The sequence below is a fragment of the Papilio machaon genome, chromosome 17, assembly GCF_912999745.1.
Source record: "Papilio machaon chromosome 17, ilPapMach1.1, whole genome shotgun sequence".
NCBI classification, from domain to species: Eukaryota; Metazoa; Arthropoda; class Insecta; order Lepidoptera; family Papilionidae; genus Papilio; species Papilio machaon.
Genome location: NC_060002.1, coordinates 5,661,649 through 5,687,571, shown reverse-complemented (window position 1 = coordinate 5,687,571; position 25,923 = coordinate 5,661,649). Strand labels below are relative to the sequence as shown.

Here is a 25,923-nt window from a genome sequence, read left to right as displayed (position 1 = left end):
CTTGTAAATCTAAATTTTTGACGTCGACTTAATGAGTACATAAGAACCTACATCTAGTTGGTCCACTAAATGGGTACCTACATCTAGTTGTTAAACTTAATGGGTACGTACACCTATGTGCTTGTACCGCGGCCGCGGAGGAAGCGGCGCGTGACTCCGGCAGCATCGGAAGTCATCCGCTATTGATACCATCTCATTGTGCCGGCAAATTGCGGCCGGATGTTGGAAGAGACGGTGCGCGCGTCTCCATTGCCTCACTAAGTTACGTTACTTGGCACAGTCGCTTAGAAAAAAAACTTCAAAATACATCTAGAATATGATTGATTAATTCTACATCTTAAGACTGCATATTTCTTATTTTGTATTATAATTTATTACTATATTTAGCTAATTCTAACCATTTCGAGTTTGATGTTCATGTCATGTCTAACCGATAAACATTATCACTGAATATAGTAAAGAATGAATTATTTTGTTATATGGTTATATAAAGTTCTATAAATTCAAATAAGAAATCAAATTTTAGAATTTTCACATCTTATCATGACTGAACTAAATTCGTTATTGTCTCATACTTTAATAGTTTCTCATAAACCAAAAAAAAAAAAAATTAAGTTAAAAATGTATGACTATGCTGCTTTTGTTAAATAAATGTAATGTCGTGCAGCAATGGAGACGCGCACCGCGCCGCGTGTCTCACAGAATTATTTCTGACATTTTTAGATTCATTGTCCTCCTGAATACGGAGTCACGCTCCAAAAGAAATTAATGCCGTTGATACATACATACGAGGCTTTTGTTACCTGATGTCACATATTCAACTGCCGTGTGCCGCCTAACGCCCAGAATCCTCGAATAACCCTACGCCCTACGACACTATTGAGGAGAAATTACTTGATCATAAGATGTTCTTCATCTTTTCGGAATCTGTACAAGAATTAACACCTCCCTAAAATTAACTTAAGAATATTTAATTCTTATTAGAATTTTTATGATAAGGATTGTCTCGTAAGAATATGCGATGCAAGTTGTCCAAAAAATCTTAGCATGACTTGTTACGATGAACGTTAATTTTGTTTAATTAATATATTTTAAATATTTTTAAAATAAAAATGTCATGTCATGTTTCTTAAAATCATTATATCTGGAAATATTATTTTGTATCAATCTTATTTAAAAGGGATAAAATAAAACCAATATTTAAAAAACAAATGTAAAAACCAAAGCATAAACCAATTTAAACAGCGTATTAAATTTATTTTATTAAAAATAAATTGGAAAGTTGCTTGTTGATACATTATTTGCTATGTGGTCACAATTAAGCGTCTTGGCGGAGCGCGCGCGCTCCCCGGCGCGCACAGGCAGGTGTGCAGCCCCCTCTTGTTACAGAGCGCGCGCTCCGGCGCCGCCGCGGGGCCCTGCCCGCCGCCCGAGCGCCCAATCGCGGCCCGCCGTGCCAGTGATGTCATCGGAGGAGGAGGCCGATCGCGCGCCCTACTCCGATAGACTGCTCAAGAAACACAAACGCGTCAGACAGCGCGTGGACGCCGGCGAGCCGCGCAATTCTTACTCGACCCTCGCGACGAACGGACCGCCCGCGCGCGTCACACACATGAGCGGCGGACTGTACGGCGCCATCTTCGACGGCCGCCAACACTTCGGGCTGTTCGCGCCCGGATACGCCCCGGCGGAGATGCTCAACGAGCTGCTGGGCCGCGCGCCGCGCCCCGAGGACAGCGGCGACGACGCGCCCGCTGGCGATATAGCGCACCGTGTACTGCGCGACATCCTTCAGAGCCGCAAGAAGGAGCTGCTGCGCCTTTCGCCTGACAACAACAACGTGCTGGCTGACAACAACAACGAGCCCAAAGTGAAGCGCTCGCCCGAGAGGCCTGCCTCACGCGACTCCCGCCCCGACCTCGACGAAGCGCTGCTCGCGCTCGAGGGCGCCGGCGACTCGCGTACCTCGCCGCCGCTTGCGCACTCCGAACCGCTGTTGGCGCCAAAGTCCGAGCCCGAGGACCGCGACAGTGACGTGCAACGCTCCTCGCCCCGACCCCTCGATGTGAAACGTGCTCGTGTTGAAAATATAGTGTCTACGATGCGTTCGAGCCCCGTCCCGCAGCAGCCGCAAGTGAACGGCTGCAAGAAACGGAAGTTGTACCACCCGCAGCAGCACGACGGCGCAGCGGAGCGGTACGGCGCCAGCCACGGTGGCAGCGCGCGCACGGTGTCGGACGATTCGGAAGACGACGGCGAGCGGCCCATACAACAAAAGTTAGTAGAAAAAAATGCTTTAAAATCACAGTTAAGGACTATGCAAGAACAATTAGCTGAAATGAAAGAAAAATACTTGGAATTGTGCAATCGTATGGGACACGAATCGGAGACTGTAGATAATGATGGTGCGTCTAGTGATGTAGAGCAGACCGAAGACCAGGTGCCGAAATCGGAGCCTCCTTCGCCCGCGAAAGAAGTGCCTCCTCCGATACCGACTAGTGTCGCCCCTAACGTGCTCACTCAGGTGATGAATAAAATGATGTCTGCGAAAATCCATGGGCATGGTGGGCCTCATCCACATCTACCACCCAATTTCAACGGTGCGCTACCTCTCATGCCTCACCTGCCTCCCAATGAGCACATGCATCCGCCGCATCCCCATCAGCATCTCAACAATGCGGCGGCCATGTATGCTATTAATGTCGGCCAGAAGCTGTTTCTAGAACAAGAGGCCCGGATGAAAGAAGTCGCGGAGCAGCAACAAAATAACCAGCAACAGAGGCCACAGTCCACTCAACATTCCCCGCAACAGAGACAAATGGGACCGACTCCAAAACCACCTATGTCGACAGAGCTCGCCGATAGACTAGATGCCCTACGTAGTAACGCAGGCTCTGTGGGTCCCGTATCGGGTGCCGATTTGGAAGGGCTGGCCGAAGTACTTAAAAACGAGATCTCAGCATCTCTGACGACCTTGATCGATTCCATCGTCACGCGATTCGTGCACCAGCGTCGGATCATGGGCAAGCAATCGGAAGCGGCAGCGGCTGCGGCGGAGCAGCTGAACAAAGACTTGATGCGGGCGACACGGATGATCGAGCGGAAGTCGCCGACGTTGAAGCAAGAGCGGTCGTCGGGACAGATGTCAGGTAATACCCCTGTTCATCACCAAGGTGCGCCCAACGGCGTGCCCTTTATGACACACAATCAATTGTTGATGAGTCAGATGAACGGCCCGCGAGCGCCGAGCGCGGCATTTCCGCTGCACGGCGAGGCGAGCGGGCCCGGCCATGGCGCTCACGTCCGCCCTCCCACAGGAATGTTCCAGACGCCGCCAAAGCTGGGTCCACTGTACGGCCCCATGAACGGACACTACGAGCGCGAACCCAACCCCGAGCAGAACGAGGCCCTAAGCCTAGTCGTAGTCCCCAAGAAGAAGCGGCATAAGGTAACGGACACGCGGATCACGCCTCGAACCGTCAGCCGGATCCTTGGTGAGGGCGTGGGACAATCCCCTGAATCCCCGTCTCCGCGACCGTTCCCGGGAGGCATGGCGCTGCCGACATCCGTGGCGATACCGAATCCATCGTTGCACGAGAGCCAAGTCTTCTCGCCCTACTCACCTTTCTTCGGAGCGGGAGGCGGGCTGGCGCGGTCTCCGCCGGCACCCGAGCGGGATTCACCACCGCTGCCGCACCCGCCGGCGCTGTTGCACCCTGCGCTGCTGGCGCAGCACGCCTCGCCCGACTACTTGCGGCACCACCACGCACTCAGCCACAGCCTGCCTGGACCGCACCACCCGCAGCACATGGACACGCAAGACCCGCACTCCGACTGCAACTCCACCGACCTCGCCTTCGACGGAGTGCAGCCTACTATATCCTTTTCAATACATATAACCTAATATTATGCTTTTTAGGTATCATCTTTAGATAGAAAAGGTATTAACTTCGAGTTGCAATAGTAGTATATATACCTACTTAGTTGTAATGCTGTTACCATATAAGTCAAGCGGTGCCGTGCATACGCCCACGCATATCTTATTTCTGTAGTATTTAACCTTACGACTGCCACCGCCTGCTTCCTACTTACTAGATGGTATTATACGACTCTGGAAGCCTGATAAATGCTGCGGTTTCTACGATATACATATACCTTCCCATCCACATCCACACGAATGACACGTAGCGCTGTGGAAGATTATTGCTTCAGTCTTGAGGAAAATTAATGCAGTAGATAGATAGAGACAGGATACATTTAATGCATTCTTTCACTTCCACCTTTATTTCTTTATATATTACGTGAATATTTACAAGAACTAGGATAGATTAATAAAACTAAATGCCTCGACAGACACCGGCTAAGGTACTTTATAAGATTAGATGCAAACGGATTAAGAGTTGTGGTGCTTCGCGAGTCAGCCTACGTAATAGTGGGATATAATCAGATTTATATCTACTACCCTCCCTGTCTTTACATTTCTTGGTTATATGCGGCCATTGTTCCACAAACTTAAAGCTGATAGTGTGTCACAAACCTAATTTCTTTTACTTAGTATAATTTAATGTAACATCGGATTTTTCGTTTTATTTAGTTAAAAAAACAAAATAGTCATAACATTTATTCGTTAAATTATATTTTTTTATTGCAAAACAAGCAGTTTTAAGAAGGTCGTAAGTTATCAGAGTAATTAAAACACAGTCAAAATATTTTAACTTATCATTAAATATTTTTTTAATTAATTAAATTTGTTTATGACGGTTAAATATCAAAACAATTTTTACTACACATTAGGATAATAAACTTCTATAGAACCGGAAATACTTGATATATGATGCTTTTGTTTTTGTGTTTAATTAATTGTTCTTTAAAATTTTATTTACGATCAACATATAATATAGTTTCATCTCAGTTATGTAACGTATGTAGTTAAGTACCATCATATTTTTCTACTCTATGTCTTTTTTGTGTGACTGTACCAATGATATCCATAACTCCATTGCACTCTTCAACACTGACGCCGATGCACCTTCGCAAAGCAAAGCTGATGTTCTTCTGGGTGCGGTATCCAAGCTCTGCTGTCCTCAAGATGTACTTCCCCGACATCAAGTTCAACAAGAACAACACAGCGCAGCTCGTCAAATGGTTCTCGAACTTTCGGTGAGTTGATTTTTTATTTATTTAAAACTAGCTGTTACACTAGAATCCAACTCTATGCCACAGGACCCAGATATGTATGAATTTTTTCGGATTAAATCGTTGTCGATGTTATCGTATTCTGCGAGTTAAAAGAGAGAACGATACAGACTTCGAGGACTTATATAAAATTACTTTAAACATATAAATTTAATTAGGCACTAATATAATAGTTATGTTAACTAAAGTGTCATGTTGCGGTTTAATGTCCAATTAAAATCGATTTATAATATGAGAGAACATGAAAGAATTATTAGAACTCATGAAATAACGAATAAGGAAAGCTACGTAACTTACTATTTAAGGACCGAATAGTTTCCTCCTTTTATTCCTTAATTACGAGTATATATCTTAATTGAAATATTATAAAATAACTCTCTGGCAAATATATAAAATTATTACATTTTCTCCATTCCTTTTATTGTTGTATTTTTTGTTTAACAATTCTTTTAAAACGTAGTAAAACGATTCGTTAACAGCAATTAAGACGAATTCTCAGACCTTGCTATAATCCTATTACTCGATAAATAATTCGTTAAAGGGGTGTAAATTCACTATTTCCTAATTTTAATCGGAGGAAGGGACAACCCTAAAACTATTAAGTCAATGGGGGTGGTACAATAAATATCAAATCTCAACAGCTCATAGACACACAAAATATATTTAGTTACAAGTAAAAATCTATCAGACGTTGCCTTGTATTAACTAATAATAGATTAAAAAAATAGAAGTAATACATTATGGCCAGTCCTAACAGAATAACTGATTGGAGTCGTTATTAAATTATATAAGTTCTAGCAACGTGTCGTTTTCAATTGCTTGCATAGTCTTTAATTTGATAAGAACGGATGGAGTAAATAGTAATTTGTCCTCGTATAAACATCGCATTTATTACCAAGGAGGTCTGAGTAATAATTAACAATTATTTATGTTTAAATTATTTTAAATAGAATGGTAACATCGTACTGCAAGTAACGGAAAAATTCCCCTCAGTATTGATTTATACTCGACTAATTTTCGCGTTATCTAAGCCATACGATAAGGGGCACCTGCCATAAGCCGCGTGCTCCTATGATAAACACACTTCCCCATCTTTGCCTACCTGCGTGGCCTATTCTGAAACGTTCGACACTTACACAATTTCAGTTATAACAATAAAGGGGGGTGGTCTAACCGTTCGAAAAATTATCGAGTGATTGGAGAATATACGCTTATCGTATCTAACACTTCAGCGGAATATATCGACGTATTTTATATCTCAAGCTTGTCGTATCTTTTAGATAAAAGGAATGCTTTGTAAAAGCTTTGATAACGTTATTTGTTATATGTACGTCGCTATTGAAATTTTTGCTTGTGTGTTCAATTTTTGTTATGAAGTTTTCCTTGAAATATAATTTATATATACAATATTAAGATGGAAATAAATTTTAAATCAAAACAATTTTATATTAATCCGGAACAAACTTTTAAGATATCGAATCAGGCAAACTTGGTGAAAATGTTTCATATCATCCATTCCACTTCCACATATGTTTCAGAATTTAAACTTTTCTTGAACATCGAAAAAGATGTCATTGTGGCCGATTCTTTTTACCTGAACTATGTCCATGCATTGTACCCCTAATGGTGGTATTGTGGACATCGGAAAGCGGTCATTTCCTTCACGATAAACATCTCTGAAAGGGCTCTGAAAGGGCGAGGGCGTTTCGGACGCGCACGGAGGGCAATTACAAGCCAGTCAGAGCTTCAATAATAAATGCCATTTTTTAAAATTAAATCGATTTTCAAAATTATACATAATAAATAAACCTACAAAGTTTTTAAACTTTCTTCCAACTATACTCATTATAATTAGATTAGAAATTGATAATACTTTGGTATACTAGTTGTTTATTAAAAAAATAATCCTAACTGACTGTACTCCTATGACACTTAAATAAATCGAATAACACCTCAGTTGTCACAATCGGTTCAGAAGTTAAAGCTATAGTAGGTTACAACAACAGCGTTGTAGACGTACACATGGGTTTTGGATGAAAGACGAGCTTCAATTAGCTTTAATATAGCCATCATAATTTCGTAAAAAGTGTTTCGCAAATCCTATGACTGTATTGTTATTGTTGAATAGTTTGCAAATCAATAGCATGTAAATATTTAATTTAAAACAAACATTTTACCATAAATTACATACAACACCATCTAAGTCAATACAACATTATTAATAACTTGATTACTATGCTCTTTAAATGAATACCGAAGATTGTAATATTAAATTTCATATCGTTAACTCTTTAGATTAGGCTAATTATTTTCGTCCACATAAAAAATTTAGTGCTCAATAATCAGAGAGTATAAACGATTAAAAAGTTCTAACACGATAGCCTTTGCATCGATAAACGACGTCGATAATTACAGCAGTAAAAGAACAAACTTTTTTTTTAATTAAGTGCAACACAGAAGCCGGGACACATTGAGCCTCATTACGCTTTTGTCTTTTTTTCTTTTGTCATGAAGATAAGAAGCGCGTTCACTGGATAACTAAAATATACGAAAATGAAATTATTAATTTATAAAGTTAACATTCGTTATGCAATAAGCACTTCATCTCATCTGTAACTTCTTAATTTAATAAAATTAGATTGAGAGAGTAATAACTTAAAAATCTAAATCTACTGTTATTTATTTTATTTTAACGATGTTTTGTCAGATTTCAACTAGGCTATGATAAAAGAAGTTGGTTAGTTAGTTAGTGTATAAATAAAACTAACATCATAAATACGGATGTTACAAAAGAAGTTTCCCTTTGTCGATCGTAAGTAAGAAAAGAACAAACTCAGTAATGGCCACTTGCATGTAGGCCTCAAGAACACTAATGTCGAGAGCGCTCATTGTGCCCTTAAAAAAATCTTTCTAGCTTTTCTTCGGCGACGCCTTTTTATAAAGCCAATTTAAATTCACGCTTAAAACTTGAGCTACTGTGTATATACAGTAAAAATAACTTCGAATAGAAAAATTAAATTTTTAAATTTAAAGAAAATTACTATACGTGGTAAAGACTTCGCATTTAAAAAGTCTTATTGATGTTTTGACGTGCTAACAAATTTGTATCCCACACAAACGTTGCCACATTTCTCGACGCGAGCACGGAGAGTCTTTTAAGTCTCCGGGGGCAAAACAAACATCCTTCACTCAAAGTCGATGCAAAGACAAATTCTTTTGGCGCGCGAACTCAAAGAAGTACGCGGGCCGCAAACAAAGAGTCACTCGTGGCATTAGCCGGCGCGGCGACGATGGCTCTAATTAGCAACGGTGACTCGCTTAAGTTATTTCGCTTAATTAAGTTGCGCAAAAGTGGTCTGCGGCCGGCCCGCCACAGAAGGCGCCGTAAATTGTTAGAATACGGGCAACACTCCAATTAATCTTTTTACACATCCAACTAGTCGCGTGAGGGCGTGCACTTAGACCAGCCGAGCCTCAAACCTTTTTAAACGTTCACACGAGCGACTAGTTACCGCGTACAATGTGAATGCGGACTGCGGAGCGTCCCCTCGCGCAGCGCCTCACCACACACCAACCACGACCACACAAACATTTTGTGTCAACATTCTGCTGCACCGACGTCGTTTATATACATGACGAGCACAACGCCGGAGACGAACTCGAAGCGACAGATAGTGTGACACCGCCAGCGAGACGCGAGCGCCAGCCAGATGCATCAACGATTCACATTAAATGTCTGCCAACGTTTTACTTCATATTTAATTACGCACTTAATAAACATTTATTAATTCAACTGAGAACAAAATCTCTCGTCTGTAAGGACTCTCACAGTCGGTAACGGAAATGTTGCCAGCCTTACATCGCAATTTTCATATGCCTTTTAACCTTACCGGTGCCAACCCGCCCCGGAAACATTAAGTCCGATATATAATTTTTGCAATTAAAACGCAATTTTATTTTGCAACACTCGTAACGTTATCAAAGTATTAAGGTAAAAAAAAAATATGTAATTTAAAGCCGTCTAAACAGTGCGGGCAGCGGGCGTCCCCGCCGTGTGAAGTCGCCTTGTATTGTATACGGTGACTCTAAAATTTAATTGGTTGGCTAATACACCGTTGCCGTGTCGGGAGTCTAATTTACGTGTTAACATTTTTAATAAGGCCCGGCGAGGCTAGGGCGCCAAGTGGCCGGCCATTTATTGCAAGCGCGCTCATACGAGCACCTCCAGTAATTAATACGACCCTTTCGAGGAAGCTTATGAGTAGTTTTCCTTCTAAAAAGCTTGCTAATTACACGTCTCGCTATTCAATTCTTATGAAATGAAACGAGACTGACATCACACGCCTCCACCGCCTCCCTGCTGTTGGCTCAGCTCCGGCTCCCGTCCGCAACCTAAATGTCACACCTTGGTACTAAATTCAAGTTAACGCGCGAGTACCTCCCAATGTTAAGGTGCACGCACGCAAGCAGCCTAATAGGCGAGGGCGAGGCGGAATATTTACATATCATTGCGATACACGAGCCATTATAAAATATTAGCCTTCCGCCAGCCAGTGTCCTTAATATCATAATTAAAACACGCGAAGGAGCGGCTCTACCTGCATTCTGGAGAAGCTTTGTTCCTTATGCGTCCTCCGCGTTGTCTTTCGATAAAAGTAACTATCACAAACACTAATAATTTCAAATCAAAGTGATCTTAAAAAGCAAGCTTTTTTTACTATTCGAAGTGTAAGTTTTACATATTAGCTAATTATCCCAACAAATATAAAAAACGTTAATATGAAAATAGAACAAAATAGACGTCAAACTATAAAAGCTAAGGAAAAACAAAACAAAGTCGGTTCTCATCCAACGAGCTATTCAAACACTGCTTCGAGTTTGTACACAGCTATTAGCCGTATAGCTACTTACGTTCTAAGAATATAGCTTTCATAATAGCTTGACTAATCACGTAACCGTTATTGTCGTCTTCACTAGACGCATGCGATCCATCAACTAATGAAAAGCGTAATTACAAAAGTGGAGTTTTCTTCCGACCACAGACCTTATCTTGTCTTCGATGGCGCATAAGTTTTTTAATTACCCCTTCATTGGGGCAATTTTAATCACATTTAGCGCCATTTATGACATGAAACTTTTTTATGATATATCGCTTTTAATTTTTGCTTATCATCTATATTAATAAATAAGATAGAACACACCTTTTTGAACACCTTAATTTTTAACGTCGCCTGCCGAATCTAAGCAAACAGAGAAATACAGAAGTGGAGTTTTCCATAGTTTGACCGTAGCTTTAAAAAAATAATGTTAACAACCCAAAGATATGTGATGTCGGTATACGAGGTCATAGGGCACGCCTTGCGCTGGTCTCGAAGGAGCGGGCGCGCCGTTCTTTCATTACTGGCCACCTTTAAAAAACTTAATACTACTCTAATGACATGACTTTTGGGCGGGAACGTCACGCGATTCTGTTATCTTTTTTTTTCAACGATGTTAAAGCACACGTGTTTACTGCCATTGTTTTTTTTTTATTCTGAGGTCGCATAAGAATTCATTACATTTTCCTTGTAATTATGAGCAAAGATATTTGGAATGTTCAGATTCGGATTCAAATTTGACCAAGATTTCGGACCAATTTTATTGGTAAAAATAAAAACATTGGTTGAAAAAGAACTGACTGTGCGTTTATTCTCGAACGAAAGTTTACAGTAATAAACCAGATAGATCGTCGTATTATTATAGAGATTTGCAAATTGCTGCATCGATAAGGACTGTATACAAGCTTTATAATATAAAATGCGCAATTGAATAGTAGGTAATATTTTTATAACGGGCTTCGTGTTATCTACAGTTTGTCCTTGTTTTATCCTCGTCTTGGTACGGCGCTGCCACTATCGCGGGCAACGGAAGTGACCAGCGCTCGCGCAGCCTCTTATCTGCCTCCGACTGAAGTCCTTACCCGGCCAATCACTACAGATCTCTAACACTTCATTGTTCTTATATCTATCATTTGTTCACGCAAGTATCGCGGGATCATTTTACACTGGACATTTGTACAACGAAGACAACAAATTACATGTACGCCGTATCGCTACCCAGTTACATTTTATAATTTTAATTGGATATTTTATAAGGACCTCATTCTCAGTAGATTTATATTAAGTGTGTTTGGAACAAAGGACTCGTGTAAAGATTACATTGCTGTTTCCTTGTTTACTTCTTTATTCTGACTCGTATTGTTATTCTGACATTGTTTTAAAATCTTTTCATAGCAATTGAAGTTCATCCAAAAATTTAATTTGAACCTGAATATTTCATTTGATAATTTTACTTATATGTATACCAATTAACAACCTCATTTGCAATATTCTACGCTTACTATTCAACTGAAATCACGGCATGTAGATAATTCAAAGAAGAAACCCTTGGCCTGTTTCATATTTTGAAGTTACTTCCTAATCATAAAATACAAGTTCCAACTTATCTGATGCTCTATATCATTGGATATAGTTATTGCCATATTATTAAATAACCATAAATTTTTATATTTAACTAGCTTTTACCCGCGACTCCGTCCGCGCGAAATAAAAAAATAGAAAACGGGGTAAAAATTATCCTATGTCCGTTTCCTGGTTCTAAGCTACCTGCCCACCAATATTCAGTCAAATCGATTCAGCCGTTCTTGAGTTATAAATAGTGTAACTAACACGACTTTCTTTTATATATATAGATTTGTAGATTTAGAAATTCGCTTGGAAAATAAAATAGCTTGCATAGTCCAAATGGCATTTTATTTTGAGGTTATGTCGTAAGAAATCACACCGAATGACAGGTGAAGTTAAAGAGGCGCGGCGTAGGCTGTACACATGGGAAATTACCTAAGTGCCACAACTAAACGACAGTCAGGCCCGCCCTAAGACATAATTAATTAAGGTGCGAAACGAAACACACGAAAACAAAGAATTTCACTCTATTTTTTTTTACACTATCTCACGTAACGCGCTATTTCGTTGAGCCCATATTTGTAATACCGACTCAATATATTAATATGTTTTGGTATTTTCCAAATATACTATTGTTGTAGTATCTTTATGATTGCCTACAGTTCCTCGTCGCCTCGCTATTTAGGCGAATTCAGGTGACCGTTTACTCGTTCGCCACCTTTTTATATAAATATAATATACAAAAAGAACATTTATAAACACAGACACAGTGACACAGCCTAATTTTAGTCCTCTTCCCCTACCCATACTTTTCTTACTAGGAAAGGATGGGAAGCGGAAGTGAATTTTGCGAAAGAGTGGAGGCATAGGAAGGGGAAATATCTTCTTTCTGTGCGTCCTCTTCTCCGTTGATTAAAGGTAGGCAACGCATCTGCATTTGCGAATGTCTATGGACAACTGTCGCTTCGCTATGTAGGAGAATTCAGGTGGCTTGCTCGTTTGCCACCTTTTCATATAAAAAAAGACACAGCTTGGGAAAACATCCATCTAAAATGAACCATGATACATTACCGTATGATATCAAGATATATAGAAAACTATTTATTTGTACGAACGTATATCCAGACGACTGCATTAAAATATTACCAACGCAAAACGTATTGTGTATAATTTCATAGGCTGGCGAATAGGAATTTTATTAATCGAAATATACTTGTACGGCGTGTAAGTAGGTGCGACGTGTGCGAAATCTTAGTAATAAATGGCAATGGCTGCAGCCCGAGGGAAATAAGTCGAGTGGACGTGAAAACGCAAGCAGTCGGCCGCGACAATGAGACCTCCGCGTTACTAAAGTAATTATTGTTAGATTTCAGATCAACGCGTGTCGGAATTCAACGAGCGACAACGTATTAGGTATATTTAAATTCAAAAAATGTTATAGCGAATTTGAAATTAAAGTTTGTAAATGTATATTTTACAACGACAAATTGATTCCATGTTGCATTCAACATTGAACATCCATAACTTCACCAGATCGACAATCCATCGTGCGGGGAATAACCTAACTTGCAATGTTTACATTCATGTCAGGACACAACTTTTTTTTTTTTAATGTATCTCCGAAAAAGGATAAAATTTCTTTAAAACTCACTAGATTCCATAAGATAGTAATGCTTTTTTCTTATGAAGGTAAAATTGAGAGCAAATAATTGACAAATAAAAAAAAACAAAATCAATAGTGGTATTAGTAAAATTATATATTTAAATAGGTTAGAATATTTCGCGCCTCACACTCATAGTCCGTAGGCAAAATAACTAACATCTCTAATTTTATTTAATTAAAATGATATTAGCTTGTTCCCAGCGTAAAACATGAAAACCCTTTGAAATGCGGAATAACTCAGGATTCGACTACTTTTTTTCATTTAAGAACCTCCGTCGGAAATAACGAACCTTTTTTGGGGGCTACTTTTAAGTAGACAGCTATTTACGCTTAGCTCAGAAGAGGCGGACAGAAGCGCAGAAAAAAAGGTATAAAAAATAAAAGAACTCGTAAAACGCGATTTTTGTAACTTGTCTCATAACAGTAATTAGCGAACTAATTCTGAAATCAAGTAACCGTGCAACGGTCAGCGATGTTAAACCCTTAAACGTCCACGCGTCTCTTTAACCCTTTATTTTTTTGTTGGAAAAATTTAATACTGAGTATAGTTGGGGGGTAATAAAATCTCCGCGAGCACTCAAATGAGTTGAACTTTTGAAGCGTGGGGTACAAGACAGAGGCAGGTCAGCGAGGAGGGAGTCATTAAGCAGGGCCGTACTCGGCTCGTTTCTTTTTTTGCGATCGTAATCGAATCTCACTACGACGGATTTTTTCTGTACGCCATCACTTTTAGTAGACTCTCTCGTTTACTCTTCTCTACTCGATCTACACTTCGTTGCCAGTATTAACTTGTGGTTGTTTTTTAAATCGAGTCATATCACAAATTCGCAGTTAAATATTGCCATGAAATTCAAGTTGTTGTCAAAGATATTGTACATACCTACTGAATAGAATCAGGTCTTCAAAATGATGTCGAACGACACTACAAAAAAAAAACCTAATGCTTTAGTAATGAAAAGGATAAGTCAAAGACTTTAATTAATACTAAATATGTGAGGTTATTGTTCTCATCGAGGGTTTATGGGTCGGTTTCGTATTTTCCGTTACAAGATAAGAGGGAATTATTCGCGAGAAAGTGAGTTGCCCAGAAAATAGCGGCCTCAGATAACGTCTGTAGCCCGCATTGCGCGTTCCATACATATGTACTTACGACATTATACTAGGCCAGCTTAAAAGGTGTTTATGCGTCTATATTTACGCAGCAAAAGATTTTAGGTATTTCAAATTTCATGTATTCTTCGTTCAAATTAAAAAAACTAAATTCAATTTGCAAAATCCATAAACAAAAATAACGTGCTTTATCCCATCGGCTATCATATTTTAGAAGAAAACAATATTTTAAAGTACTCAATTTATTAACATTACCGCATTCTATTTAAGGTTATGTTCTTAATGCAATGAGATAATAATTTGCTGTTCGCGTCCGCTCCAGTGCGGCCCTGCGCCGGACGGTGCAGTCTGAAAAAAAAGTTTTTTCACTAACTGAAGCATTAATCCGGCCCGGTATTAGTTTACTCGCTTTTACATTCGCTGTGTGCGTGCCTTGCATGTGTGCACGGCGCCGTGCAACTTTCGCACAGACTGAAAAAAGTACAGAGGCTGCATTCCGCTGGACTTTGCACTGATTTGACGTATGATCGAAAAAAAAACTAGACGTCACAATTCTTCGAGGTTATAACTCTGACATTTTTCACTCTTCGATATATTAATATTTCAAAATTGCATGAAATAGGTAATATAATAGTTTTATATGACAATTTTAACATGTCTTAGTAGTTTTTTGGGTAGATTTTTTTTGGTGTTTGCGTACTGTGTAACCTTTCGCGCTCTGTAGCGGGCAGTGTCGGCTCGCTGTGCCGTGCTCCTCGACAGCCGGCCGGCGTCCACTCACGCACACAGCGACCGCGCGCCGTGCATACAACATATATAAAGGTTGTGCATACGAGTTCAGGCTGTACATAACGCGTAATACCTCCCCCGTATCATTTGAACGACTCCTGCATCAGGTTTTAATAACCATTGTATTTGGCAACGATCGAAATGAGTATGCTTGGGGAAGTCGGTGGCAAATGTCTGGAAACTATTTGTTTTTTTTTTAGGGAAACTACACGCACTGTTTATGAGCTGTTTTCGGCTCTCGAATGTATTAAATGCTATATTGTTCACGATTAGTTCCACATTTAAAATTTAAATACAAATAGCGCAATTCGAGGCTATTCCACTCTTTTCTGTTTAAGCTAAACAACCACTGGTATTATAATTATCCGAAAAATAAATAGGAATACCATTGTTTGCACATTATGCCTTATAATAAAACAATGGAATACAAATACTGATAATTTTCTTCCATGCATAGCAATAAAAACGAATCGCAGAATATCAATTAATAGCCACGCAATTATATACATATATACGAGCTGTCGCCCACAACTACGTCCGCAGGGATTTAAACAAAAAAAATTATTATGTGTGCTTCCGAGCGAACGAGATCCGTTTAGCCTTTTTGTAGATACCTTCAAACAAACATCCATCCATCCACCATTCAAACATTTCTATTATGTCTACTTATGTTATCGAACATAAGTTCTTGAAGTGCCAGAAAAATTTCACCTTATGAGCTAATGACTATTGAATTAAAAAATATCCAGTCTATCAGTAAAATAGTCTGTGGCATAAAAAAATATAATATGTTTATCTACCGGCCTGCATCCACCCTTCGTGTCTAAACATAGAAAGGTAACATAATTTTTTTTCCACTACAGCCAACACCGCGTATAAAAACAATTAAAAGGCAAGTTATTTCTAAGTGCGAACTCTTCCGCAATATAAACACAACGGTATTTGCCCGCATCGTTCTCTCTACCGTTAAAGACTGTTACAGTTTCGAATGTACTAAATTCACAAATAAATCACCTCAGGTAACCGTGTCGTATCAATCAGAGATACCGTTCATTTTTCGCAAACTTAAAAAAAAGTTTTCTACGTTAATGTAAAGGCAAAATTTGACCAAACCAATGGCAATTTTATATAGGTACTAATACTTCGATTCAGAAGAAGAATATCACATATTATATGTCCTGATCTAATTTGATTTGTATATTATAATTTTGTTTTTTCATACAGTGAATTTTGTAAATTCTTAGAGAAAAAAAGATCTTAAACCACATTTTAGATACTTTTATAGACCTTAATTACAAATCGCTTTGCTGTATGTCTTCTGAATTATTTTTTAGAAATATTTATACACTTAATCTAATGTAACACTTACACAATATTTTTAAATTCCTAATCAAGATTAATTGTGTTTTATTTAAAAATAACTGTTAAAAGTTAACAGCTGTGTTTTAACAACAGTATTCTCGAATAAAATATATAAACCACATAACAAGAACTCTTATCAGTTAGCGGTATGCGACCCGTATGAAGTGAACGTAAGTTTACACTGAAGAATATATTACAATTATTATTATTACTAATTATTTTATAGCTGCAAATTTATCATCTTTTTAAACCAAACTAGATAGACAAAAAGATCAGTGGATTATTTGGTCACGCCATTTAATACGCGGAATACCACCAAATTTGGTTTTGTTAAATAGGAAACCGTTTGTCGTTGACATTTGTATTTGTTTTATCAAAACGAAGGAAAGGGAAGACACTACATAATAAAAGACGTACATAGACGAAGCATAAAAATTATAACGATTCCTTTTTGTTTTCAAGTGTTCGTTTTTCAAATGAAATTAATTTAAGATAACGTCTCAGCTTAACTGTTAGAAATAAATCCGCATTCGAGTTCTGAACAATAAGATTTCACTTTTGCACCGTTCGCGTCAACAATGAAAGGAAAAAGCGGGTACAGAAAAAAAACAATAATCTGACCCCTCTGAAACGTCTTAGCCCGACTCCGTGTAGAATAAAGAGTTACTAAGGCAAAGAAGTGGCAATTGAAAGCTATATCCATATCAATAACAGATTCGTAAATTAGTTTAGTATTTTAAATCTAGATTACTAGGTACTTAAATAAGCATTCAGCATTATAAAGTTGATTTTTTTATATCTTGTCAGTTGAAATGGACGTTATTTATAGTTATTTGAAAAAAACAAACATGACACACTTTTTTTTGTAATTGTCTAATACTAAGTATAAAACAATTATGAACTTTTTAATTTCTTGCCATTCTAAAACATTCGTAGTTCTACATCCGTTCGGTTTCACACGGGAATCGAAGGATTTCTTAAGGGGGACCGTCACAAAGTGTTTACGAACAAGATTTCCAACTCCCTTTTGTACTTAATTTCTTAACAATTATGGCCACAGAGTGAAATGAATTGCCTTTAACATAGCAAACGTTTAATTTCGTTACAACATTTGTACCTACTAGTACTAACAAAAATCTGTTTCGCAACAATCTTTCTAATATTATAACGCCAAAATTTGTTTGAAGGTATCTCCGAACGGTTCAACGGATCTTGATGAAATTTGGCACAGATGTAGAATATAGTCTAGAAGAACACAAAGGCTACATATTGAGTTTTTTTTAAATTCCGCGCGGACGGAGTCGGCGGACAGCTATTACAATAACATAATATTAAAATAAATCCCCACAGGGACAACTACATTATAATCTCTGCTACCAAAAGGAAGTGAGCAATCATTACTGACTTCTGGTTTATGAGAAACAATATCTAATATTGATATTTGAATATAAAGTAAACGAAACTAGAGTTGATAATTTCTACGTCGAAATGTAACTTCGGAAAAAGGATTTAAAACCCATTCTATATTCTTTAACATTTTAAATGATGCTAAGTAGTTTGAAGATCTCAAAAGAAGTAACAATAAGTTATATTCATCGCTTAACTTTTCTTAATTTATATTGTCTTTAAAACAATAAGTTGTAGACTTGCGGAAGAAACGTCGCTTACAATCTCACAATCCAGCGCACCGCGGTATTGTGCGAACTTTGCCGTCAGACCGTAAGAAACGGCAAAAACTGCAACCGCTCCCGAACAATGACATCCAAGACGTTGAGCCCAGGTAGACGCAAGATGCGAAATCTTAAGAATGGTAAACAATGCGGCTTGTTTACATACGATTTTAATCCTTATTCCCTATGTGATAAATGTTAATATCAAATAATATTCAACACAATACTGATTTTTTTAATAAGTAGGCTGTAAAGTATTTTTACACTTAAGTTTATTTACGTAGAGTTTCTTTTTGGATGACAGCAAGATGTAGATGAAATACGTTAAGGTGTACGCTGGGACATTGGCAACAGCTGATTCCCACTATAACGGTTTTTATTGCATCTATTTCAAATTATTTTTACCATAGCTGCAAATTAAACATGAAAAAAAAAATATTTCTGCTTTGACTTTCATAAATAGTAGGAGTCTTTTAATTTGAATTTTAGTCCTCACCGACTAATAAACATTAAACTTTGTCCTTTGCCTATACCAATATTATTTGTTTGTTTGTTTTGAATAGGTTACGAAACTACTGAACCGATTTTAATTCTTGCACGGTTGGGAAGCTATAACATCGGGGATATTGTAGCTTCCCAACCGTGCAAGAATGTTACATAGGCTATATTTATTACTAGATTTATTTTTAATTCCGCGTGGGCAATTGATAATTATTAATAAGCTGAAACATAAATCGCTGGATCGAAAATACTTCCAACTTAACAATTAACCTTGCGTGTATTTAAAATAACTACATCTATTATTAACATATTTGATTAACCATGATTTTCTGAGTTCAAAATCTCAGTTTCAAACATATTGCTATCTTTATATTGTAAAAGATAATGAAAGGGATGACGATATGTTTTATACAGGAATTTTGGCTCAGAATCTCACGGTAAGAAATTCATCAAAGTGAGGCAATATCGGGTATTGTTCCACTTTTCTTATTTTGTCGTACAAAAGCGACGTAATTTGTAAGCAATCAGCGTGCGCCGTCCACGTGCGCCATGCGGGCGTCGGGTCGCTGCAAAAAAGAAACGCCCAAGAAAAAAACTAGCACAAACTACGTATCTACGACCTTATCTACGCTAGAATGGAAAATTCAATACGTATGAAAAGCAAAAATTAACTAAAAAAATCTTGAGAGGTGTCAAGGGACACCGGGATGGAACGAAGTTCCTTTCAATTAATTAGTGAAGGAACCAATGTTTATTCTATGAATAAAAAACTTAAGTCTTCACAAGAAGAGTACATTTTATTTCTATGAATTTTCGTTATATATTGTCACGTCGTTGCCATGGTGAAGTAGCGCTCATTCGTCTATAGCAAAAAGTGTCGTGACAACTTTTCGTAAGAATTTTTTCCGTCTAGCCCCCTTTCACAACGCGCGATAAGGAACTTCGTTCCAAAAAGAACAGGGAATCCAAACTCCTTTTATCTTAAGGATATTCCGAAATACTATCCAATCCATTCAAATTAAAAAAAAAAAACAAATTAAGTCGTACGGTACGTTATAAGTCGACACTTGAAATTCAAACGAGTTGTCAATAAACGTTATAAGATGGTTCAATTAATTTCTTAACTGTTAATGGTGCAGCTTCACATGTATCGATAATATGAAATTATACATTTTATATCTTAAAGACCCTTAATGGCTTGACACTTGAGCCAGTACTTATAAGCGGTCTCAGTTTTATAGCGACATCTGGTGTAAGTTATCAGCGACTAATGGTTAAAAATTGACGCTTTCGTAAGTGCCGATGTGCTAAGAGATATATTTAGACCGTGGGTAGATCAACATTATCCTTCTGTTTACAACAAAACATGGTTATTTCTTACCCGGTTGATTTAACATTTTATTTATATTTCAAGGTAATTTAAATACAAATAATAGATTCGAAAGTATATAAAACAATGAGTAAAATCTTTAATATAATTAAGTATATTAAATATATTTTACTACTCCATGAACCTTTTTACGTCGATTAAAAAATGTTATTAAAAAAATATTTTTATACCTCTACCATTGTTTATTATAAAACCTTTAGGTGGTGTACAATAAATTCTAGCCAAGTAGCGTTCAATAACAAATTCCTTGTATGCACAGTGCAGTACATATGTAATCGGACGAGTTTTAATTGGATGAAGTCGTCATATCGGTAGGTACGTGGTGCGCGGCGCGGCGTCGACTCTCGCACTAGCTAAAAAGACATCTAATTATTTAGACACTTCATTTACTTAGTCAATTAGTAAGGCTGCGATCTCGCGCCGAGTGCCAATTAAAAAATAATAGAGGCTCCGGCGTGCGAGCGAGAGGGTGGAGTGGCTCCGCTCGCGCGAGTGGCTTAGACATGATCCCCGATTGATAGCTGCCTGTTACATGATTGCCACTTCCGCGGATTTTTGTATAAAGATTTTAAAAAAGAAACGAGCGTTTTTTTACCGCCATTTTTATGGCATATTGTTTTTTTGGGCGCGGCTAACGTTTTGATTGTAAAGATGTGCATAGAAAGTAGTATATCGAATACGGTTACTATGGATACTAAAATTTTAAAGTAAAAATCCCAACAATGTAGTGATTTCCGCTAATCTAAAGTCGGTGAAAATGACTCGGGTAAATTTTACTTGTGGTTCAGTGATTGAATACGTTCGTCTTATATGTTTTCTTTTATTTAAAATAACAGGACTTAGCATTTAATTACGTACGTAATTTGCTATACTGGTGAATGTCTAGGCAATCTATTGCAGTGTAGGTTAAATAAAAGCAACGTATTTTTGTGACAGATTTTAATAAAGCATCTTCAGACTCATACACGCTGTTACCACTTGAAAACTTTTTTTCGCATCGAGATGTGTGTATTAAAAAAAAGGTAAAGGCAATCATAACGAACCCTAAAAGAACTGCAACAATTCTCGTCGATTCCGACGCGTCGCCGTCGGAAACGCGAAAAACTGAATTAGCCCGTCTGAATGCGAACTCGTAAGTAATTAGCCCCGCGAGACTCTCGATCCGGCCGCACTCGTGCGCGAAGCCATGCGGAGCGAAGATCGCGCGCCGATGCGAAACGCTAGGCGGAGTAGCGGAGTGAGCGAAAATGGCTAATCAAATCCTTTCCCGCCCGCGCCCTCTACCGCCCAAGTGCTTTTTATGTTTGCCATTGTGACGTCGAGTGTCACCCGCGCCTATCGGAAATGTCAATATGTTTATTGAGATCGTTACGCAACGCGCCACGTCTAAGCCACAGATTAACCTATCATACAGACAAACTAAATATTTTTAATCACATTTCTATACCTTCGCATGTTCAAATAAGTTGTTTTGTCACTAAGCAAGTTGTAGGCAAACACTTAACGCCATTCACCAAATGATTCTGGTCCTCACAAGTCGTCCTCACAAGCACTAATGCCGCCTAGTGACAAGTTACATACGTCATTGTAATCTTAAAAACCACAAACACCAAATTAGTAACAAGGAAAGTTAAGCCACTCGGGAAATACTGACTTTGTTGGTAATATTAATTTACCAACAGAATGTTAGAATTAAAAAAAGTATTACGCCAATTTCTTACAAATTAGGCAATTTAATAAAAATACCAAAGCAAATTTCTCTTCAGGATAATATTATAAAAAAGGCGTAATATTATGTTGATATTATTTACACATGATAAACAATATATTGTCGTTTTGTGTAGGTAATTAAATATATATATATATATATATATATCAATTAAGTCTATATACATATATATATATATATAGACTTCTAAATTTATTGATCGTTCTAAATGTTAAACGGTGGTAAGCTTTCAATAAGGTTCACGCATTTTCCGCTTATTTTACTAAGGGTGCATAACAGGCAATTAGACCTTAGGTTAGGCGTAAATAAAAAATTTAATAGTTTGAAAGGTAGCGACAATATTTTGATAACTTATTTATGTACTAAGCAAAAATGCTTAAAAAATCTCTCGAACGATAAATAAATTATGTCACTACACAATATCTTTCTAACACCTCTAGGTATATTAATTTCGTACCAGATTATTAACATCTGCTTTTTATCCAGGATGTTCTATTACATACGAATGGAAAGTACACCTGTACAGTCTCTAACAGTAACTTTTTGTCTTTCCAGGGAATTCTACTACATTCAGATGGAGAAGTACGCGCGGCAGGCGATCAGCGAGGGCTTGAAGGCGGCTGACGATTTACACGTGGCCGGTGACTCAGAGCTCTACAGAGTGCTCAACCTCCACTACAACAGAAACAACCACATTGAGGTGAGCAATGTTAGTTTTTTTTTATATTTAAAACTAAAAGCCAATTATTATCTCGCTTACCCTAATCGACTAGTGTTGTGTATTAGTTAACTTTAATTTGTTAAAAAACGGATATCGACTTAAAATTTTATATCAGACCACTCTGTCTAAAAGAAATATTTAAATTATTCAAACATATTTTATCGTTAGCTATGTACGAAGAAATATAGTTTAAGTAAGGCATTATTTGTGTTACAGGTGCCACCAAACTTCAGATACGTGGTGGAGCAAACGTTACGGGAATTCTTCCGCGCGATCCAAGGCGGCAAGGACACGGAGCAGAGCTGGAAGAAGTCCATCTACAAGGTGATCTCTCGCCTCGACGATCCCGTGCCTGAGTACTTCAAGTCGCCGAACTTTCTCGAACAACTCGAGTGAATGTCGCCTCAGCAACGGCGCAAACGCTTTCGACCAACGAAATTTTTTGGAAATCTAAAATAAAGATTGGAAAATTATGGTTTAGCACAACAAAATTTTTACGACACTCGCATTTAGGCCTTCAGATTCAAAATTATCGATAAAGAAAAAATAAAATATTAAATTAAATTATAAAAAAGTTTGTACGTTGAGGTCGTGCGGCGCTCCACTAGGAAATTCATTAGGTTATAACGAGTAAGAGAAAATTTTAAGTCACCTAGAATTTTATTTCTGCACATAATATATTTCGCTATATATAATTATTATTATATTATTAAGTATTATCTTAAAATGGTTTTTATAGTTGTATATCTTAAAATCATTTATTGATTTATTCTTTAAGGAAAACAAAAATCGATTAATATATTAACTTCTTAAGTTTTAAATGTTTTGTTGTTTTTATTTGAGTTTATCACCTATATATCCTTGTCCTTTCGACCTTATGCTTTTTTTTACGATTTCCTTTTAATATTTTATGTTCGTTGGCACGCCTCGTGTGGCCGTAAAATTGTCAACCTTTACCTCGTCATAATTATTTTAGGAATAATTAACATTAACCATAGCAGTTAGTACAATAGAGCAGGGTTATTTTTCGATCCACAAACAAAGATTTTAAACATTATTTTTATACTGATAGCCGGTTATAAGTTCGTGCAGGATTTTTCAATAGAAATAAAAGTTTGAACAGATATCAAAATTCCAAAAGCTGTAAACATCTTTATTTGAGATTATCGTAAACATCCTTGTTTGTATTTACAAAGTTTCGGCAGAGTTCGGCAAAAAGATTTCATTTCGGTCCGGACGCGCGCGAGCCTGTTCGCTCCGGACATAGGGTTAAGTTTATTTATTAGATGAAATACTGTATTCCGAAGTGACGCGTGGGTATATTGTGCAGTTGTTATGCTGGAGACATCCGGACACCGTGCTAGTGCGAAGCGGTAGTCAACGTCTTACACAAATTATTCCCATTGCATATATCAATTCTTATTTAACTATTACATTGTACTATAGGATAATTTTTACTATATAACTACAGGATACTCTCACAAATTACAAACGAAAAGATTTTGTCGGAAATTTTTCATACTGGCAACATCGGCCGGGGACTATCGCTTCGCACGCTGACGTCACGCGGCTCACACACACACTAACATACACACACGCAGACAATAGTTGAAGGCAACTCACCAATAAACCAGAAACAACAGTACGAACACAAAACTACAAAACATTTGGCTACACACTCATGAAACACGGGGCCACCTCGTCCGATCAGAAGTGCCTTCGAAAAATATGTTGATTTTTACGTGAAAATTAAAATTTACATAGGGCCCTCAATAGAATCTTCCGCCCCGAGCTCGCCGCGTGATGTCTGCGCACGCCACGCCCACGCGTTACCGTTCGAACCGCCGTATCGAACAGCCAGTAATATTAGGGATGATCGATGCTTATCGCTTTTGACAAACAAATCGATATTCTAATATCAATGTAACACAACACATAATCCAATTGAAAAAACATTCAACATTTGAATAATCCTCCTATTTAATGTACAGTATTGCAAACATCGATGTTAGCATCATCGACGTCCTGTCTCCGGTTAATATCGATAAATAAAAATCGGTAATTTTCAAACATCGATCATCCCTAGTATACATACACTTACTATTATACTATAGAAGAATAATTAGTTTCATTCGTAGATATATGTAGCATGGTAGACAAGATCTTGCCATTGGACGGTTGTAAGTTCGCGTAAGTTTAAAGAAGTTGGAAGTGTAGGTGAAAGATGGTAGGTTGTAGGTGGAAAATGAAGCCAATGGTGAGGTCCCGTCGGCCATATCTCGGTGTATTTGTTATTACATGTAGTCGCCGGCCGGCCTCTCAGCAACGCGGCAACAAAACTTCAGTTTACATCCTCAGTTTGACAGGACAAGTTAATCAATATTTTTCGCTTCTCACGATAGACTAACGATAAGATAGGATAGTGTACAGAGATGTATAGCCACGTGTAAATATAAAACCACATAATTTTATTACAGAAGAGTAACGATGTAAACTATCTTAGCGCTAACGGTATTCAATTAAGGCACAATAATTAAATAAAACGGGTTTTCGATGATATGTTGCTGTGTCGTAAAGTTATACCATCCTGAGTTCACGTGATCCCCGCGCTGTGCGTCCGGCCGGCTCTAGCTAAGCGAGTGTAAGCATTTTTCATTTGGTAATTACACTTTGTTATCGTTTAATTTGTAACCATTTGAACTATTACGGTAATATAAGAGTACCTCAGTTTAGGATGGACCAGGCGTCGACTGGTGTGCTTAGAATTGCGTTCAGGTTAGTCGTGAGATCGTTATACATGGAAGCCCTCGAGACATCGACACATAGGATTATGCCGCAGCCTCTATACCCTTTATCGATACCGGTTTTATGTTCTAAATTCCCTCATTCCGGACACTTTGGTGTCACCACACAGCCACCCCCCACGCGACAATAGCCCGGGTTCAGTTTCCTCGGATTCCGTCTCGACGGCACGTAAGCGCAGTCGTCGCAGGGCTTGTTCGTGAACGAGCATAGTTTTGTCACGTTACGTTAGCGATTGTTTTGTTACCCGTGTTACGTTGAGTTCGTACCGCGGATGCGTTTCGGAACCGGGAACGAAATCTTCCTGTACCTCACTACAACTGTTTCCAATTGAATGTTAACGGAATTGAGTATAAAATTATAATCCGAAGATTAGATGTAGACTAGACACCACGTACACTGTACTTTGCTCTCCTGCGTCCGAAACGCCGCCGCGTGTATAAAACCTTGTATAGTAAGTAATGAATCCGTTATTCCGATCTCTCCATAGATTTCTTCATCTATTATCTAATATTAATGTTAAAGCAGGCTACAAAACACATATTAC

The 25,923-nt window shown here is 38.1% G+C and overlaps 1 protein-coding gene across 3 annotated transcripts; it reads left to right on the top strand.

The window, feature by feature from the left end:
* The first annotated feature begins 1,460 nt into the window (after positions 1–1,460).
* LOC106721612 (homeobox protein prospero) lies at positions 1,461–23,253 on the top strand. Of its 3 annotated transcripts, XM_014516589.2 has the most exons (5): positions 1,461–3,149; positions 3,318–3,877; positions 5,006–5,160; positions 22,409–22,562; positions 22,791–23,253. In XM_014516589.2, the coding sequence occupies exons 1-5, from the start codon at positions 1,463–1,465 to the stop codon at positions 22,968–22,970; spliced, it is 2,736 nt and encodes a 911-aa protein (XP_014372075.2). In that variant the 5' UTR covers positions 1,461–1,462; the 3' UTR covers positions 22,971–23,253. The 3 variants fall into 3 exon arrangements, with proteins under 3 accessions (XP_014372075.2, XP_014372074.2, XP_014372073.2); XM_014516588.2 differs by having other exon boundaries at positions 1,461–3,877; positions 22,409–22,553; XM_014516587.2 differs by having other exon boundaries at positions 1,461–3,877.
* The last annotated feature ends 2,670 nt before the right edge of the window (positions 23,254–25,923 follow it).

Bases quoted from the DNA above. Each gene is read 5' to 3' on its own strand.
- LOC106721612 (XM_014516587.2), top strand. From the start codon at position 1,463: ATGTCATCGGAGGAGGAGGCCGATCGCGCGCCCTACTCCGATAGACTG. The intron at 3,878-5,005 runs ATATCCTTTTCA...ACTCCATTGCAC, and splicing joins TCGACGGAGTGCAGCCTACT to TCTTCAACACTGACGCCGAT. The intron at 5,161-22,408 runs GTGAGTTGATTT...TTGTCTTTCCAG, and splicing joins AAATGGTTCTCGAACTTTCG to GGAATTCTACTACATTCAGA.